Genomic DNA, 19,653 nt, shown 5'->3' on the forward strand with positions numbered 1-19,653 from the left:
ATTCCTCACGGCACGGGCAGCCCGGAGCATCCTGGAGACTATCACAGGTTCCCACGGATGCCCGCCCCAGCCGTACATTGCCCCCGACGTGCCGTGGCACCGGGGAGTCTCCTCGTAGCCCCACGCTCCCAGCCGTTTCCTGCGGACCCGACGTGGCGAGAGGCTCAGACATCCCTCTGTGGGAGAGGTGGCTGGTGCACTCGGGGTCTCTTTAAGGAGGTAAAAGCCATTTGGTTCTCTTTACAGTGGGATCTTGTTTGAGATGTTTGCCCCGATACACTGCTGTGCTCTGTCATATTTTGTATGTTGCTCTAGTTGACAGTAACGCAGAATCCCTTTCACTGAGGGATAAGGTCTCCTTGTTTTGTTTTGTTTTTCAGCCAGTCCCCCAAATTTTGAGTAAGGACAAACCCACGATTCTTATAAGTGTGTCTTTGTGTCCCTCACATGAAGGGTCGGTGCCGTGAAGCATGAAGCTGCTGAGTCTTGAAGTCATGGGTTCAGGGTACACGGACAACTAAGCGACTTTTGTGACTAGCCTGTGTGTCTGATTCTCCTGAAATCATGTCCTGGAAACGTCCTGACTTACTCCCTCAAGAGCCCACTAAGCATGTGACTTCCTGTAGCAACTGAGTGTCATTTGGGCACATGATGAATGCATCTTGTGACTTCTGATTTCGGCCATGAGGGTTTTTTTTTTTTCCTTGCTGTCCTTCCCCTTTAAAAAACAAAAAAATTTGTGATTAGGTATTCTGATTTTTCAGGGAAACAGTTTTTATTTTTAGCAACTGGATTTAAAAGTCAAGCAAAGTTTTGTTTTTTTTTTTTTAAGTCTAAATGCCAAGAATGAAAACAACTTTGAGGTGTTCCGATTCTTAGCATTTTAGGCATTTCATGAGGCCGCTGTGCCACAACATTTGTTACTGAAATCCCAGATGTAATTAGTGATGTGTTGCAGGTTCAACATGAGTTGAGAATATGACGCTTCATATAATTTAATGAAAACAGAAATTTGACCATAGACTGTTCACTAGAGAAAATATTCAATTTAATTTAAGCCCCTGGTTAAATATCCCATCAAAATCATTCGAATTCCACAACGATTCTGGTTGTAACATAATATCTCACTGAGGTGAATGGATGGTTAATGACAAGGTTTTTCATTCTTGAGTCTTGGTTTCAGTCTGGTTTAAGTGAAGGTAAAATTAGTCCGGTGGTTTCCTCCTTGGGTCTAGAGAACTCGAGTCCACTTTACACAAACATCTTCATCCTGCCGCAGTTCGCAGTGACTGGCGGTCTGTTCCAGGGAGGCCCAGGGACAGAACTGCGAGTGTTCTGGAGGTCACACTTGGGAGGTCACACTTCTGCACATGCGTCAAGGCAGACTTCAGATCGCCTTTCTGTTTTCAGTGTGTCCCTTATCTTCCTTTTCCAAATATCCGAGGCCGAAGGAGGATTGAAGGGAAAGGAACATAAGGAAGATCTAGAGGAGACAGGGTACGAGCATCAGAGCTGCAGACGGGCGGCGGGGCCCCAGGAACCCGAACAACACGCCTCTGTTAGCCCAGGGCTGGCTGGCACTGAGTTAACCAGATCCAACTGCCTCCACGTCCCGTGACAGACGCGAGCAAATAGCTCTGTCACAGTTCTCTCTGGGCTCTAAACTGCAAAGCTTCAGCCATTGCAGGGAAAGGCTCTCTGAGCTTCAGGATACCCAGCCCTGCCCCGGGTCTCACCCGACTGATGCAGGAAGACGGCCAAGGTGGGAGTCTGGCCCGAGAGCCACTGACCAGTGAGAAACATACAGTAAATGGTGATTCTTCGCCCTGTGGCCAGGCAGCAGCAAACTGTCACCAGTTGGAATCTGCTGAATGTTCCTATATACGAGTTGATATCAGCTCAAAAGGAAAAGAAACCAAAAGAAAGGAAAAGCAAGGAGAATGGAAGCCCGCCCAGTGTAAGCAGACAGACACAGGCGAGCTAGTCCTCTCTCGCCACCGCCCCTTGGTCTCCTTCGCTTGAGAGGAGGCGGGTGTTACAGGGAAAGCTTCTCGGGCGGAGAGATTCGTCGGCCGGCAGGTTTTCCAGCGACTTCGGAGATCCGTAGCTCGGAGGAGCTGGGGCGCTTCTTTCCCTCTCACTTATCAGCTCCTCTGAAAGATTAGAAGCGAAATTGAGCTTCCTGGGGTTGCTTCGGCTGATAAACAGCCAGGAAATTAGACATGAAATTGCAAATGCTGCATCTTTCCCTCAGAACGTGCCCTGCGTGCTTCCCTCCAGCCGCACGAGGAAGGAGAGCAGGGTCGAGCTGACGGCTCGTCATACCGTGATTGCTGCTTGAACACGGAATTTTTAAATGCCCGACACTGAAATCCATTAGCTTGCTTGAGCCAACATATTGTAACCATTGTCCGGGGGAGCCTCGGAACCTGAACACGTATTCACACCCTTTAGTTGCCAAATGAAGTCCATGTGGCTGACTTAATGCTGTTGCCAAAAGAGTATCACACTTCTGGTCTGGCCGGTATTTTTAAGTGCGGGGGAAGAGGGCACGGTGCTGGCAGGGCCCTGGTTGGAGAGAATCCGCAGGTGTCCTGACGCCACATCACCTGCATTTGGGTGAGAGTTTAGGTCACTTGGCAACTCTGCTCAAAACTAGAATTCCGACCTGGGGCAAAGTCTGAAACCACAAGGTACTCAGGAAGCTGCATCGTGGCATCATCCTTTCTTTCCTTTTGGCTGCTTTTCAGGCATCAGAGCCACATGATAGGCAAAATCACAAATAGCAAGTGCTCTAATTTCTGGAATTATTTTTTTAATGATTCCCATACACACTAGGACATGTCCATTCCTGGGTTCCAGCCGAACTCATCAGCTCACGTGAACTGTAGAAAGAACACGTTCCCTCCAAGGATCAGGAAAAAATGGTCCATCAAAATGGCAGATAGCAAAACTCCTTCTCTCACCGCCCGTGGCAAGGCTGGGCCTTCTTGACCTCGGTTGCCCCGACACAAGGAGAGTTCCACATCTTCACACGGTCGACATTTTCCCCCACTGGGATTAGCCTAAAAGCTGAAAAATAGGATGCCGTGTAAATACTGGAACCCAGTAAACGGGCAAGTTAATATGAAATTTAGACACAGGCTCCATCCCACGCCTGGTTTTCTTGTGGAAGGGCTGAGAAGTTGGTGGAGAGGGAGACACATGAGCCTAGAGACAGACGCACAGACTAGATGCGCCACACGGGAGACCCCAGGCTTCTGTGGCAGTTTCGAGAACCCAGAGGAAGTGAGAGGTATGAGGAGGCCTCGGTGGTTTTGCCAGTCATCTGGGAAATGATTTTATTTTACAATCAAATACACCAGTTGTCTCCGCCATGTAAATATTACCTGTTTTTAGTTTCTGGTTTCTGCGAGGCAGCAGGATCTACGTTTATTTTGGTCCATCTATATCACATTGACCCAGAATGAGACCTCTTAGGAGGGTAGATGAGAAAGGTGTTTTGCAGCTCAGAAAGTCTAAAATGAAATGATTTCACCGTGAAGCAGATGTTTATATATGATATATTCTGTACATGTGGATTTTTTTAAGTTTATATTAAGATTTTTCTTGAGGCCAGTTTTAAGAGTGAATGAAATTTTTCCCTCGAATAATTCTGCCCTCAGTATCACACTCAAGGGACTTTGCCACAAAGTCTACACCCTGCTCCACCTTGCGACCACCATCCAGAGAGGAAAAGCTATAAAACCTGAGGAAAATGTCTACTTACTTTTAAAACAACTAGAATTTCTTTTTGCTTCTTCGTAGTGTTGGAAAATATTTTAATAACTAAAATAATAAAACTTCATGTGAGGCAAAGTCTACCTTAATTATTGCCTCTTGGGGTGGAAAATTAAGGAAACATTAGTGAATGTGTTAACTAGAGAAACCACTGCAGTAATTTCCCTCCACATATCTGGGTCTAGAGTCAAAATAAAATCCATGCAACACATATTATTTGAAAGAAAGCAAACTTGTCAGTTCAGCTCGACAATAGTAGTATTGGCAGACGCAGGACTGAAGTTAATGGACCACAGAAGCCCCGTGACTCATCAGCGGACTGTGACTGAGTTACTTAAATGCCCTATAGTTCAGTTTAGGAATCGGTAATGAGGGATGCTGATGTGACGGCTTGATTTGCTTTAATATTTCAAACACTAAATTACCTCATTACCATCTTAGGACTTGAAAATTAAATAAGTATATTGAAAACTCATCTTAAAGCACTGTAGCTTTGACTGGACATGTTGTAGTAGTGTCTTTCCCTGTGCTTAAAACGTTGCTGTATGACTGGCTACGTCGTACAAATTTCCTTCTTTTATACTATACTCGACCCCTCCCACCCAGGACCTCTTCCCCAGATGTAGCCATTCGACCTCTGTTGTGCTTTCCCAGCCCTCCAGGTGACAGCATAACACATCGGGGCACTCGTGCCAACAGCCTTTGTTATGGTCTTCCAAAGCCCCCTTCCCTGTTGAGCAAGAAGAAAATATCCTCGAGGGTCACAAGGAGTCTTTGCGACTTCTAAATACTCTCATAATCTCCACAGGCTGCTCAGCTTTCAGTGCAAATGTTATGATTTTGATCATTAACATTTGCTTTTCTATTCTTTTTCCTGTGGATTTCATGCTACTTCTTCAATGTGCATTCTGGGATATAAAAATATGTGGCCGGAATAATGAAGGTAGCCCTGACCCTGTCTCCAGTTCAGAGAGCAAGATTCAATCAGAAAAGCAAGGTTTGAGAACGTGCCTCTGCTGCATTCGCCTTGCACTCGTTTTCGACCCTAGTCCTGATTGCCCTTGTCTCCCAGCAGGGCCCTCCGTCCAGTCATCCAGGAGGGTCTTCCCGTAGTTACTTGTGTCGGATACCGGCTTCCTTGCTGTGTCTGGCAGGCCAGCAGGGAAATAATCAGAAGAAAATGTTCTGGTTCTTTGGCCTCATCCACGTACAACATTATCCAGAACAGTCTTCTGTGAGTGAGAACAGGATGGCTTTAAAACCCCTTGGTCTAGCATTCCGTAGGCATGTGGATCCCTTCTAAGATAATGGAAATATAAATGATGCAAATATAAATTTGTCCCTTCATTGATGTTTACGGACAGACGTACGTAGAAATGTGAGCCTTTCACTGGTAAACATTTTGGCTTGACTTTCCCCAAGCAAGCTGTCTTCTCAAGCACAGTCCCCATGGTCATTACAGCAGTTTTCCTAAAAGCGTAGTTTGTGAACTATTTCTCCAGGACGATGGCAGTTTTTGTAAGACAGATGCCTAAAAGACATATGGTTTTCATAGATTTTTCCGTCTAGACTAGCTTTATTTAGTGACTTTTGGTCTGAATTGGTCTAGTTAAAGTTTCTGTAGAAGCTTGTATAAAAATTTAAAATGTGGGCATACCATTAAGGTGTAAAACAAAAAGTTTGACTTCTCATTGGCAAAAGATTAAAGGGGATTGGTTGAAAGTTTCCTTCAGGTTAAGTAATTCTGACCATCTCGTATGCCCTCTCCCACAACACTGTCCAGAATGGAAAGGCTCACCCCCCAAATCCCATAACTGTTGGATCCATCTACTTCTCAGTTTTCCTGAGTGAATTCTTTGTGCTCCAGTTGGGTGTGTGTGTGTGTGTGTGTGTGTGTGCACGTGTGTGTGTTAGAAAGCTGTAATTCCTTCTGCAGACTCTTTACATGGCCCAGGGGACATACGATTCCTTGCCCTTTTAGCACCAATTTTTACGAATGCAGCATTTCCCTCATTTTAGAAGCCCATCAAGCCACCGAGTGAGGGCGATGGAACACTGGGGAGCGTTTGCAGTGCCGTCCACCACGGATAAAAATTCCATTTTTAAATGCAGTGTCGAAGTCTCGTGTAGAAACAGTAGGACCCTTTGAGAGGAAAAGACTTACTTCTAGACTTGCCTAGAAATCGGCCTTTTGCTCCCTCTTTGGTGCGAGCAGGCACCGCAGAGCCAGTCCCAGCTTAGCTGTGTGAGGACGAGGAGGCTCGTGCAGGGGGACATGCTGGCCCTTCGCTGGCCCTTCGGCCCCGGCAGCTCATCCCCGGCTGCGCGCGGAGCCTTTACTGGGACGCGGTCACGTGTTTGGTCACAGCCACAGCCGCTTGCGAGGCACAACCACTGCTCTGTTTGCCTCTGAGTTCAACGGTTGTGATTTTAAAAATTTGAGCTCTAAGGCAGGTTAGAGCTCCTCCTGCTGGATTTTTTCTTTTTTAATCCCTGGGGTTGTAATTGGTAACCGCTAGCTCTTTGTCTCCACTTCCGCCCCTTGGACAGACAGAAGTGACCAGAAAAGTGTCCCATGGGACATTTAAAAATGGGCCTTTGAACTGACCAGGTGTCACGGTCAGGTGATATGAAACGTCGGTGCAACATAACTCTTCTCTGAGTCTTCCAATTCCTCGTGCTCTGTCGCTGTCACTAAAATAAAAGGAATTAGAAAGTTAACTTCTCCATCAGTTTTTCTAGTTCCCTATTTGCCCTGTCTGAGGTGAGGCCCCCGGTCAGATCCTCCTGCCTGCCAGGTTCCTGCTCTCTAACAGAGGGGGCACAAAGTCTTTTGTCTCTCTAAACCAGAAATGAGTGTTACAGTTCTCCACAGAGATTCGAAGTGTTGCCTCCTTCCTCCCCAGCCTTGCTGCTTTCTCTCCTCACTGACTTGAGATGACAACAGAATGTGCGTCTCAGAAGTAGACGTTTGCCTCTCCCGGGTCTGGCTCTTAGCACCTCCTTCCCGAGCTCTCCTTCCCGCAGATGGCGGCACTGGCCGACCCCTGCCCCGGTGCCTGGGGTGGGAATGAGGAGCGGGGCAGGCAGCAGAGGACAGAAGACGACCAAGAGGCTTAGAAATAGTTGTGCCCCAGCAACGCCAACGGGACTAGGTCTCTGCATCATGTAAGTTCTTGGAGCTCTCTCTGGGGGTTGCTCAGAAGACAGAGGGAGAGAGAGCAGGGAGGGAGGAAGGGAGAGAAATGGGGGGGCCGCGGGAAGGGACCCTGCCTAAATTCACTCAGGGGCCACGCGCACCTAGAGCGCTCTTCAAGCCACGTCCTTTCTCGCTCTCCAGTTTTCGCCCCTCGGATTTCTCTTCACCCTCTGCTGCTTTGCCGGTCCTTCCGACTTCCCCTCCAGCCAGCGCATCTGTTGGTGGGGATCTGTCGTACGGAGGCTACGGCCTTTTTAAAAATCTCAAAAGCAGTGCTTTTTAGGAATCCTATTTTAACTTAACTCCAAAGCCTGTAAGTTACCCGGTTTATGCATTAGGACTCAGAGCAAAACAGATCACTGTGACACGTGCGACACAGAACCAGACGAGGCTCGTTTCTCAAAGGGACAGGACTTTTTCTAGCTTGCTTTCCTTCACACGTACTAGTTCCTGTTTCTGGACTGCCAGTCCCCTCAACTTCTCTTATATTCTGGCAGTCCTTGTAACCCCCCAAGTCCTCCTAACCCTTCCCCCGACCCAGGCTAAGCCTCCAGGGGCCCCCGAAGCTGAGACACCGTCCCTTACACCATCTTCCGCGCGGTCGGCACGGTTTACTGGTCCTTTCCCCATCGCCAGCAGAAACTCCTGGGCAGGGATCTGGTCTCTGTACCTCGGACTCTTAATCCCGTGCGTAGCACGTGAACGGGGCTTATTGAGGGAATGAAATAATACAAAATGAGTTGATGTGCAGTGCTTAATCAAAATTTATTTTGGAATTAGCCCAATATTTAGTGTATTTGGAGAAACCATCTAAACACAGACACTTTCTCGTTCTGGTCTACTGAGAAGCTTGCGTGGCTGAATGCTACTGTAAAATTCTTTTTTACAAATCACCAACTGAGCAGAGTTAATGTGGGCAAGTCCTCCTTCAGGCTGCCTTGTAGCTGCAGCCACAGAAATGGGCACATCTGTCCCATCCCTCGGGGTGAAATCCAAGTCCGGTATTTAAGATGACGTAAAGAAAATGTGGCGAGGGGGATTATGTTACCATTCCGCTCAGGGACTAATTCGTACAGGATATTAGATGTTTGTTTCATCGAACAACAGTTGGGGACCATTTCCCCCCTTCTGTTCTGACTTCAGAGTCTATCAACTGGTTCATGCTTTCCCGGTGACATACGTTATAAAATCACGGGTTCATTTTCACAGGGGAAAGAAACGCTGGCTCTAGTATCTAGAGCCAGCACGAATCGTACTAGAGAATGGACTAGAGTCACTTAAAGGACTCCAAGTTCTGTGTTCTTTCTAGCATCTACTGTAAACTGTTCTTGGACAGTATTGGCTCATTTTGTTACTAAAGCTGAAAAGGCCAAAAATATGCTGGAGGGCAGCCTATAGTAGTTTTAATAATAAATTACGAACTATTATCTTCCATGTGGACAATGTCCTGACCGCTGTAGCGTTTTTTAAAACTTGGCCTCATAGCTTGTAGATAAGTAAAATCGGTCTCATTAATAAAGGCTCAGAAGCAGCAGCCGGGCACAAGCTCGACTGTATTCAGAAGGCTGGGTCCGCACGGCTGCCAGTGCGGGCACCTGCGACGGACAGGCCCGGTGTCCGTCAGCGGCCCTTCCCTTTCACCCGGAGGTGTGCCCCTGACCTGTGCTTGGGCGTCCGCCTTCTTACACACGGAGCCCCGGGGGGGGGGGGGGGGGGGGGGGGGCACAGTGCCCCCTGCAGGTGCCATGGCAGATTACAAGCAGGAGGAGGAATAATCTGGGTTCACAGGAAGTTTATGTCACTCCGATGATAAACTACACCTACATGCCTTAAACTTTGAAAACGGAGAGGAGGACTAAGTAATTCAAGAGGATGGGGAGAAACAAGGTATTACAGTTCCCGAGAGGGACGTACGCTGGGCAGCCCCCCAGCCCAGCTCAGCGATGCCGCCGGCGCCCCTCTTGGCCTGGGCTGCTTTAAAAACAAGACCAGCACAGCCCACGGCGCAGATGCTCTGCGTGATTTGAGAAAACTCAGAAGCAGTTTTTGTTTTAGTTCTATTTTCTGTTTTTCTAAGAAATTCGCCAGCTGTAACCTTACTTCCTGTGCTTCGGTACACAAAACCCTTCTTTAAGAGAAAAATTTTATTTTTACCGGTTTCATCAATAAGATGAACAAGTTGGGCCAGTTACTATCAGACCCTTGTGGCCTCTAGAAACCTGGCATGCAGGACTCTCCCATCATCCTACATGTAATTACATGCAACATATAATTATGCATAAATTGAATTTTTGAGACAGATGTATTTTAAAGCCTGGATCATATTTAATAAGTAGAACTTGCAGTTCAAGAGAAGCCTATTGAATATCCTTTTTTGTGCAAGTGCTACCCTGGTAGGCAGATATCATTCCTCTAGAATTATTCTATCTTTTTGGAGGATTTTCTTTTCTTTTTTGTGGATGTGGGAGGGAGGGGTTTACCTAGCTAATTAGATTGGACTTCAGTCATACCCTCTCCAGAGATGAGAATTTGGAATCGTGTGTATAGATGCTTCCTTTCTACACTTGACTGCCATTTTCAGAAGCAAGTACAAGCTTCCCTAAGCAAGTAGTTATTTTTCTGGTGATGATTAACAAGAATATTACAGTATCTTGGTCTTTACGAAATAAACCTAAAACTGATCTGACCCATGCTTAAGTCTAATTCCCAAACGTATCAAAGTACTTCTACAACCGTTTCTTCCTTCTTCTTGAGACTTTTTTTCCAGTACTTCCTCTTCCTGCTTGTACTGTATCTGGCAAGTGAATGGAGCTGCTAATAAAGCAAGATGAGAATCACTTATTATGCCTTAGAACAATGGTTTTCAAAGCTTGGTCCCAGGACCCGCAGCATCAGCAGTGTCTGGGAACTTGCTAGAAGTGTCTCACCGTATTAGAAACTCCGTGTGGTGCCCAGCAATCTGAGTTTTAACAAGCCCGGCAGGGAATTCTGTTGCACAATCCAATTTGAGAACCGCTGCCTCGAACACGCTACTGTAACTGTCCAACAGAAAGAGTCCTGGACCGGGAGTCAGGAAATTTCGGTGTCAACAGGGAAAAGTAGGGAGACTGCGCTACACAGACCCAGTGTGGCTCACACGTTTACCAGGCTCATAAGTCCCGCCTCCCACCCTGACAAGGAATAAGGGCAGAGAGAGGTGGAAAGAGCAAGCCCTTTCAACAGGGTTGTGCTGCCTGGCAGCCAGGGACTAGAGCGATGGTCGTTCCCACCACCTCCCGCCCGGCTGGCGCACCCCACAAGCCACTGGCCCTACAGAATTCTCTGTGTGTTTTCTCTCTCTCTCTCTATCTATCTATCTATCTATATATATACATTTAAATATATTCTCAACCCCTAAGATTGGCCTCACACCATGAATACTCAGAACCAGCTCACCCAAAGCGTTCTAGAACAGATGAAATTTTAGTTCTTCCGTTCTTCAAAGAGGATTGAAAGACGGAGGCAAGTAAGGCGCTCCCCGCTCTTATCAGGAAAGTCCATTTCTCGCCTTCAACGCCACCCACCCGGGTGAGCTTTGGATTCTCGCAAAAATTGTCATTGTCCAGAACACGATGAGAGCCCCGTCCCTGCAGCGACGCGTGCACCGGCTCCCCCTTCGCTTTGGAAGCAGAAACGCGGCTCTGCCACCGTCGCCGTGCACTGCCCCGCGCACTGCCCCGCGCCACACTGGGTTTCAGGAAACACTGAGTGATGCGAGACGCTCCGTTTCACCGGAACGGGTTCCTTCGTGCAGCCCATCCCTAAACGAAGCAACTGAGGAAAATTTGGTACCAAACAAATAACTTTGCTTTGCCCAAAACAAACTGTCTTATGAGGTGAATGTCTTTGGAAACTCTTCGAATGGTCAGGAACTAGACCAATGAAATGAACGCCAACAGGAAACTAAATGTGCTTCTGGTGTCGAGGCTGGCAAACAACACCGCTTGTTAAGAAAATGACACCGAGGGCGCCTGGGTGGCTCAGTGGGTTAAGCCGCTGCCTTCGGCTCAGGTCATGACCTCAGGGTCCTGGGATCAAGTCCCGCATCGGGCTCTCTGCTCAGTGGGGAGCCTGCTTCCTCCTCTCTCTCTCTGCCTGCCTCTCCATCTACTTGTGATTTCTCTCTGTCAAATAAATAAATAAAATCTTTAAAAAAAAAAAGAAAAAAAAAAAAGAAAATGACACCGAACAACTTAATGCTCTTCCTGAAGTGCTTTCTAGTAGCATTTTATTGTCTTAAAAATGAAGTGATGCTCATTTTTTCCAAAAGGGGTGGTATCTTTCAGGATTTTTAATGACTGAGTACATGTATGGGTTACTTTAACCTGAAACTGGGCATATTTTAAAGATGCCATAATAGTTAGAACGTAATGTCAAGATCAGTGAGTACCACAAGCGCTTAGCAGTTGCTTCTGCTTCTAGGAGTAACTTTATTCAGTTGTCCGTGTTCGGTTGTTCCAAGGCCGAACGATAAGCACCCCCGGCAAGAACAGGACGATGAGTAAGACACAGCCCATACCTCATCAGTGGAGATAACCCTATAACCCTAACTAGGGTTCAGCGTGATGCTTGTAACAGACATGCTGAGATGCTTCCGAAGCAGCCGCATCAAGATGGGGGAAGGGAAGACTTCACTGGCGTGAGTCTTAAAGGAGGGAGAGCACTTCTCACGGATGAATGAAACAGCACTGAGCACCTAACTGCACGTAGGAGACAGGTTCAGCGGGTGTGACCTCCGGCTTCTAGAAACTTCACAACAAAGAAGAAGATGATGCAGGTACAAGACTCAGGACATAAGCTAAATAAATGTGGCCACGTTAAATGAAGATGAGCCGGAGCTAGCGGAAGGACAGGGCTGCTGCACGGTCACAAGTAAAATGAACTCGGGAGGATCCTTCCCGGTAGGGAACAGCCAAAACAGTTCAGGTAGTCACAGCAGCCAGCAGACTTGCTCCAAAAAGAGGACTTATTTGTCTTTTCAAATTTAATAACCGGTATTGATAGCTTAGTTTGGTTACTCTGCCGCTAAAGTATGTCTAGTCACTTAAAGTCACTTAGTCACTTAGACTTTCTTAAAGTGCCCATCTAGTACCGAGTGTAGCAGAAGAGGTTAAATTGGAATTTAACCCCCACCCCCAGGAAACCTTTCCTCTAAAGCCTCTTGGATATCTTTCAGGTGCGGGGCCAAAAGAAACTCTAATATCTATGAGTTTGTACCTAAGTGGCCCATACTTGTACTATTAATCAACAAGGTCTCTTTCTCATTGATTTTTCCTTGACTGTCTAGTTTTTGTGGCTTTGTGATATTTTTTAACATATTGTAATTGTTTTCTTTAATTTTTCTATCTTCATTTCTTCATACCTGAGAAGGGACATTTGATTTAATCATGTTAGTGTTTACGGTACAGAAAAAAATTCCCCAACATGATTATACTTCCAAAAGGGATTGTTCTGAAACAGTCACTGGGAGAGTTTTTTCAAAAAGAAAGGTTGTTATGATTTGTACAACTTGTTGAATTTGGTTGGTTATAAAAATTACTCCCCAAGGAACTACCTATGAAAGCAGATACACACACACAAAGTTCCTAACACACTGGGAAGTAAATGGAGGGGTTCAGGACAAAAAGAGCATTGCTCGGTGATGTCACGTCTAGTTCACACCAGAGTTTGTGGATTCGGCCCCCTCGGCTCTCGGAAATGTGACCAACCAGAAAGCAAGCAATACTCCTCTGGAGCCTTGTTTCACTTCCCGCGGAGAACTCCCAAACCCGGATTCTCCGGCTTCCAGGGCCCTGCAAATTAGAAGTAAAATACAGAACAAACTGGAGGAAGCTACTGCTGAAGGCAATGAGAAGTGATAACACTGTAACAGTAAGAAGAAAAGAGGAAGGATATTATATGAAGGGAACTAAAAACTCAACGAGCATCATTCTCTGAGGCCTACCATCCCTCGCACGTGCCTGGAGCGGCCGGCGCGTGACCCGGCTCCCCCGTACCCATCTCTGTTGGCTGAGAAAGGCAGGGCCCACCTTCAGATGGGCTTTCAAATGATTTGGGGTTTTTGTTTGTTTTAGTATTGGGAGGGTCAGCTTCTATTTTGAGAAAGATTTGCATTTGACAAAATCCTTCATTTTTGTCTCCGAACGCTAGCTGACAGGTGGCGGTGTCAGAACCAGGGCCGAGGGCAACCACCACTGCTGGCCTGTCCCTGCATGGGCATGTGTGTGCTGGCGCTCCGGGTCTCTGGGGCGACCTTCTGCTGGATATTCGACTTGTTTCTTTACCTTTCTCTTTCTCTCTTTCTAGCCGGAGACCACCCCCATCACCAACTCGTCCCACTATAATCCGTCCACTAGAATCCTCCCTGTTAGACTAAACGAAGTGTCTGGCCTGGCAATTAATTACTAATGAATTATGTGAAGGCAACACACTTGATCAGTAAATCATGAGTAGTCGCATGCGCGGACATCAGTAGGCAAGTAGCCCGTTTAACTAACGCATTCATCACTCCTCGTCGCCGCTCACGGTGTCTCAGACCTTCGGAGTTTGACTCTGGAAAACTGCTGACCCTTCGAGGCTTTAGATGTTGTACTGACCAAGGGTAGGTCTGTCTAACAGCCCTATATTTTGAAAGACCGTTTGCCTACCCTGGCATATATTTGAAATTTGCTTTGGACAAGTTCCTAGGTTACCCACCAGGTAGCCCATTAAGTGTAATTCTTGAGAGCTTTGAGACGGTGGGCTTAGACCTAAGCCATACGTGTATTTACTTTCCCACATTCTGTTTTGGCTGATAGAAATTATGTTGTCTATCATGAATGTTCCCTCCTACTCTAATGACCTATTTAAATCCTCTTTCCTTTCTCTTTATTTCATAGGACTGCTAGGAAGTGATTTTTTTTTTTAAATTAGGATTCCTTAAGAATAGACTTTTCCAGAAGCACAGGTAGTTTGCAGAGGAAAAGTTAACGCATTGCTTGCTCTAGAGAGCTTCTCCTCATCCTGATGTGTTTTGCTTCATGCTCGAAGCATATTCAACAGCGAATCAAAGCTTAATTTTCTGGTAGTCGGTCAGAAGATTTGGCTAGTTAGGTTCAGAGTTCAAGGAAGAAGCAAAATGTCACATCTCTAAAGTGTCTGGAAATACCTAATTTCTTTATTCACACATATATTCACCTCCCCGTAGGTTACGGTGAAGGCTGACATGGGAAATATTTAACATCCCACGCCGATGGAGATGTAGACGTGGCTATCTCCACTGTGACACAAACTGTAGTGGACTTATTTATGTGGCTGGAGCAAGTTTTTCTCTTTCCCAGCTATTTGTAATTCCCTCGTGTAAGAGTTCATCCTACCTTTAAAGCCGGTTTAACGAACTTTCCATCCATTCTAGGCTTCCTTGAGCCTTGCTCTGGGATGGCCGTTTTTAAAGGGGGCTCTGGAATGAAACTAAAAGTCGTTTCATGAGGGACGCCGTGCTTCAGGTGCAGGAGCTCACGCTCTACAGCTGTACCTCAGAGTCTCTGCACAGGTCGTTCCAAAAGATGGAACTAAGACGCTGAGATCTAAAGCAACCTCACAAATGCTAACACTGCAAAAATTTACAAAATCGGGTTAGCCTGGGGGTTAATAGTTCAGTCCCGAGGCTGAGCTGTAGAGAAGTAGGACCAGGTGATCAGCATGTAGGAAACAGCCAGAAGCCGAGTGGAGTGCTGTCTGCTGACTGTTCCCAGACAGCAAGTCCTCACTGAACGGCGGCATCCCAGGACACTATTTCATATTCCACAGAAGTAAATCAGGTTTCACCAACTGAAATGTCTCCCTTTGAAAGCAGCAAACGTGATTTGTATGTTCACTCAGCTTTAATTTCCTGTGTACTTTATGCCCAAAGCAGACACCCATAAAGCATGAAGGAAAAACCTTCAGCCGTTATTAAAAAGAGAACTTGCCAAGCGGAATGGCATTGTTTCGAAGTTATTCTAAGGGGCTACAGCTACCCCACTTGTAATAGGCAGCCATCAGAGACTACGAGATTTACAAAAAGAACTTTTCAACTTTTAATTTACAAGTGATTCTGTAAAGACCACCACCCCAAGTCACCAGCCTGAATCTTCTCTTATCTTTTTTCTCCCCCTCATTTGAAAAAATTCTTAACTCTTTGTGAATGGAACAGATGTGCTAAGTACGTAATGTGTTTTTAAAAACGGTGCTGCAGCAAAACGGAAGCGTGTTACGTAAATGTCCACAGTAAAACAAGATGACCTGCGAGATCTTTTCATAAAGCTCCCTCTTTCGGAATCCCTTTGCTTCTTCCTTTGAATTCTCTAAAACAGGCAGCTAGAGGATTATAGACTTCAGGGTTTGGCTCTGTGCTAAACGTGGTTTTGCATTTTGCTGTATTTCAAAAATTTCCTTCTGTCAAAGGAAAATATTGTGGATAACCACTGGTGTGTTCTTAGATCAGCACAAACCATGTCAAAGAAAATTGGAGATGTTTTTCCAACTTTCTTTCCACTGATCTTCTGTAGTCGTAAACAATAGCATTTGTCGTCTCTGGCTTTTGCTCTTGGATTATAAGCCTGCAGTTCCACTGTCCCGCTTGTCTCTGTTTGTAGGCACATTTTTGTTCTCTTACCTCTTCTCAGTTATGTCTAACAGAACCCAGGCTCCCCTGGAATTCCAGAAGCATGTTGGAGAATACTTTGTTTGCCGCAGTACTAGGATTAGTTTTAACACCATTTCGCAAAGGGTTTGCATCCTGCTAAAAGGAGATGTCCAGGTGAACGAAGTCAGAAGCTCTAAGATGTGTGCAAAGTGCGTTGTTCACGCCAGGCCCTAAGGTGGGAATGTAGCTTCAGGAGCTAAGAGTTTCCCGTACCAACTCTCATCTTTTGAGTAGCTTCCTCCTAACCGACCGCTCTGATGCCGTCTACACGACAGATGTTTAGCTAAATAAAACATACGGTATCTTTAGGATTTGGAAAAATTCACTGTGTATCCTGTTTGATAGGTATGTCACTTCTTGTCACTTGCATGCTTATTGACTAATTGGAATAACTGTTTACTCAACTGTGGACAGATTCTTGAAATAGTATCAATTTAGAGCAGATATATTGCATTTCCAGAAGTCATCTACCAAGATTACTCTTCTGAATGTTGCTTTTAGCTGACTTTTGTAACACAGAAAAGCAGTAGGGCCTGTTTATTAGCCAATTGCCTACTTGTTCAGCAACAAACTCGTTCTGTTCCAAAACATGGTGATGAAACCAGTTCCTGTGATAGAACTGTAAGCCTTCTAAACTTAGAATTTAAATGTAGTCATATAGATTAATTTTATGATTTTTTAGTATAGACTGTAGCCATAATTCTCAAATATGAAATGGGACCTAATACCAGTATGTGATAAATGTTGACGTTTCCTGTGTACAAACATATTTGCAACGCATGTGTCTGTGTATACAGTATATACATGGGAAATGCATTTCTGTAAGTACATGTGTTTTTGGTGCCCCTTTGGATAGGTAGGTTTAAAAACCCTTGTTAAAATGCCACAAGCATGTGTGATTGTGCGTGCATTGTGTATATATGCTACGTGTGGGTGTAAATATTTATGTATACATGTGCTTTGTGTGGGGGGGTATGAATATATTTTTTAAACTGTGTTAATTCAAGAGCTCACTCTGGAGAGTCTGCTATAATACGTAACAGAGGTTCATAGAACCATGATAACGTACGTGAGGTCTCCAAAATTTCTTCCAGGATAGGCACAATGCCCAGAATTACCATGACAACATCCACAACATCCACAGACATTTGTACCTAGGTCCACAGCACTGCTTATCTAAGGAGAAATGTCCTTTGACAAACATAGCAGAAGATCAGGAAACCCATTTCTAAGAACTCTGATTGGAATTATAAATGATTCCTGGACTGCTGAGCTGAATCTTAAAAAGCTTAAAGTGGTCTACACAGTCATTTTTTTCCTCCACAGTAAATGTGAAAATATAAAGTGGAGGGATACTGAAATGTAATAAAAAGAGCGGGCTCTTCTGAGTAAATTTGCTAAACATGCAGAGAAGTTGTCACTTAATACCTCAGTGGTAGGTCATTCATCCCTCCTTCAGGTAAACATTTCTCACTTGGCAAACAAGATAAGTATTTGAAATTGACAGTTATGTCCTTAACATTGAGAATCCGACCTAAATAGGAGGTCTCTGTACTGTGGAATCCAGTCGAAGGAGAGAAGATGTAAGACTCAGGTTGAGTTTTATATCCGCTTCACCAAGAGGACTGCTAGCTGTGAGCTCAGAGTTTAACATGAAGAATGCTAGACAACTGTAGAAAAATACGTGATTAGTTCACTAGATCACTCACTTCTTTCTTAGAAGTTTCGATGTGTCTCCTAGATAATCTTAAGTCCTCCCGTCCAGTTGGTATGCTTAAAATCATGTGGTGCTCTGTATTGTGAAACCTTCAGAGTATTTTGAAGCATGTGTAGCATATGCATTGCTAGTTGTGTATTTTATGTGTAAGAATGTGTGTATGTTTGAGAGCGAGAGAGGAAACTCAAGGAAGAGTCTCCTGTTTGTCTTAAGATCTGTTCATACTGGTATACCGGTGAGACTTCTCACCTCTCTGGTCTGGGGTTTCACACATGGCTCAGCTCAAGGCATTCATTTCTTCTTAATTTTTTACCCTCTGAATTCCTTAAACTTTGCTCATTGTGTAATGTTTTCAAAAAATATGACAAAAAATTTACTCTGTTGACCTCTTGCACTGTCTGCTGCCAGTTTGATTTAAAAAAAAAAAAAAAAGATTCCTCTCAACTAGAAATTTCACCGTGACTTGTGTTTAATTTCCCGTGCACAGCCTCCGTGTTGCTTTGCTCATCTATGTTTCTTTTTTCTCACTTTTCTGAATCAAATTCCCCTTTTGCTTTTTTATGAAGAAGCCATGTGTAGAAGCAAAGTCTTACCTTCTCTGTTGATTCTTTAATTAATTTGAGCCAGAATATTCTCCACTGTCTTCTTGGCACTTTCAGGATTTCTTAATGCTGATATATGGATGGACTCTGTGAATGGAATTTTTGAAGAAAGTTCCTTAAGCCTGTACCATTCTTGAAGGTCACATGTACCTATTGTGAAAATGTGAAGCTGTATTTCTGAACCTGAAATAAATGGTAACATTTGAAGGACTCCCCCACTTTTTCGTTCTTGTATAATATATTTGGGTCATACCTGCGCATATCAGTAAGATCTGAGACTTCTGAATACTTATAAAATTGGCCCAGAATTACCAAAACGGGGAATAATAGCATTTGGCATTACTGTCATTAATTTGAGGGAGAACAAGATTTTTTTTTTTTAAGATTTTATTTATTCATTCGACAGAGATCACAGGCAGAGAGGCGGGCAGAGAGAGAGGAAGAAACAGGCTCCCTGCTGAGGAGAGAGCTGGATGTGGGGCTCGATCCCAGGACCCTGGAATCACAACCCGAGCCGAAGGCAGAGGCGTTAACGCACTGAGCCACCCAGGCACCCGAGGATAAGATTTTTAAAGGGAACAAATTGGACAAATCAAAGACAGGAGAGAGGAGAGATTTCATTTCTGATTCAAACTCCGTGTTGGACTAGGTTTCAAAAGGGCACAAGCCTTAGCCAGTTGGAGGGTACAGTGTGACAACTGACAAGAGGCCCCGTCTTGTTTTGCCACCGAAGAAAGAGGAAGTGTTCATGAAAAACCCTGGGAAGCAGAGGGAGTAAGGACACTCTGCCCCCATGTCAGGTCCACAGAAGGCATTTCTTACAGAAAGCAGTCGAGCTCTTGACTCAACTGTTGGCCTTCATACACTCATTAGGCATCAAAGGGAGAAGTTACCCCTTTATTTCCCTAATAGTAAGAAAATGGAAGAGTAGAGTGCTACACAGTAGCTATACACATCCTTGTCCTCAGTTTCCAGAACACAGAGAAAGACTCTATTACAGAGTTTTGATGACAGGTCCCTTACCAATGTATGTAGTCCCAGACTGAGCCGTCCATCCACAAGCAGGAGCCGAGAAGCGAATGGGAAGAGAACGCTGGTTTACTTTGCCTGTGTTCAGGATACATTCACTGGGAAGAGATGAATTGCAAAGGCTGTTGTATTAACTCCTGTTTTCCTGTTGTAATTTCTTCTTCATATCACAACATCTTCCATGACTGAAGCCATTAATGCATCCAAAGGAAGCTTTTTACCAAAAGAGGAGGAGAATCCTGCTGTACACATGTGTTGTGTTGGGGGGGGGGGCGGGTGAGTGCATATGTAGGAGTTCTCCTGCATGATTCTCATCCAGAATGGTTTCTAATGGAAATTACCCAAACCAACATTTGGCGAACTATTTATTTGGTAACTATGTGGCAAATTACCATTTGTATTTTTAAAATAATTCTGGCATCAGTATAAATATCTTCTCGGTTGTCAAGATTCTTGTTTTTTCTGCTGGAATCTTTAAATTTCAGATTGAGAAATCTATCTGGAGTTTGGGTCAGATGGTTCCCAGACCCGACCACTTCATACCTCAGCACACACCTGGCATTGCCACGATGCAGACCCTTTGCTGGTGCTCTTTCCCACCGTGGCCACCTAATAACGAGAC

At 45.1% G+C, this 19,653-nt stretch overlaps 1 protein-coding gene and 1 long non-coding RNA gene across 8 annotated transcripts in view; one reads left to right on the forward strand and one right to left on the reverse strand.

Moving 5' to 3' along the window:
- Nucleotides 1-19,653, forward strand: part of DNM3 (dynamin 3) — a 535,131-nt gene that overhangs the window by 512,137 nt on the left and 3,341 nt on the right. For 4 of the 7 annotated variants that reach the window (XM_032317383.1, XM_032317384.1, XM_032317385.1 and 1 more), the window contains one exon: nt 13,325-18,213. The exons of 2 other annotated variants lie outside the window; for them this stretch is intronic. In XM_032317383.1, the coding sequence (XP_032173274.1) occupies nt 13,325-13,394 (70 nt within the window). In that variant the 3' untranslated portion in view covers nt 13,395-18,213. Of the gene's footprint in view, nt 1-380; nt 415-13,324; nt 18,214-19,653 lie in introns of those variants that run through there. One more of the 7 variants, XM_032317389.1, reaches the window with a different exon arrangement.
- LOC116575833 lies at nt 822-2,532 on the reverse strand. Its single transcript, XR_004279967.1, has 2 exons — nt 1,737-2,532; nt 822-1,483 (listed from the first exon to the last, which is right to left on the reverse strand). It is a non-coding gene; the product is annotated as an uncharacterized LOC116575833 (long non-coding RNA).

The sequence above is a fragment of the Mustela erminea genome, chromosome 17 (genome assembly GCF_009829155.1).
Source record: "Mustela erminea isolate mMusErm1 chromosome 17, mMusErm1.Pri, whole genome shotgun sequence".
Lineage (NCBI taxonomy): Eukaryota > Metazoa > Chordata > Mammalia > Carnivora > Mustelidae > Mustela > Mustela erminea.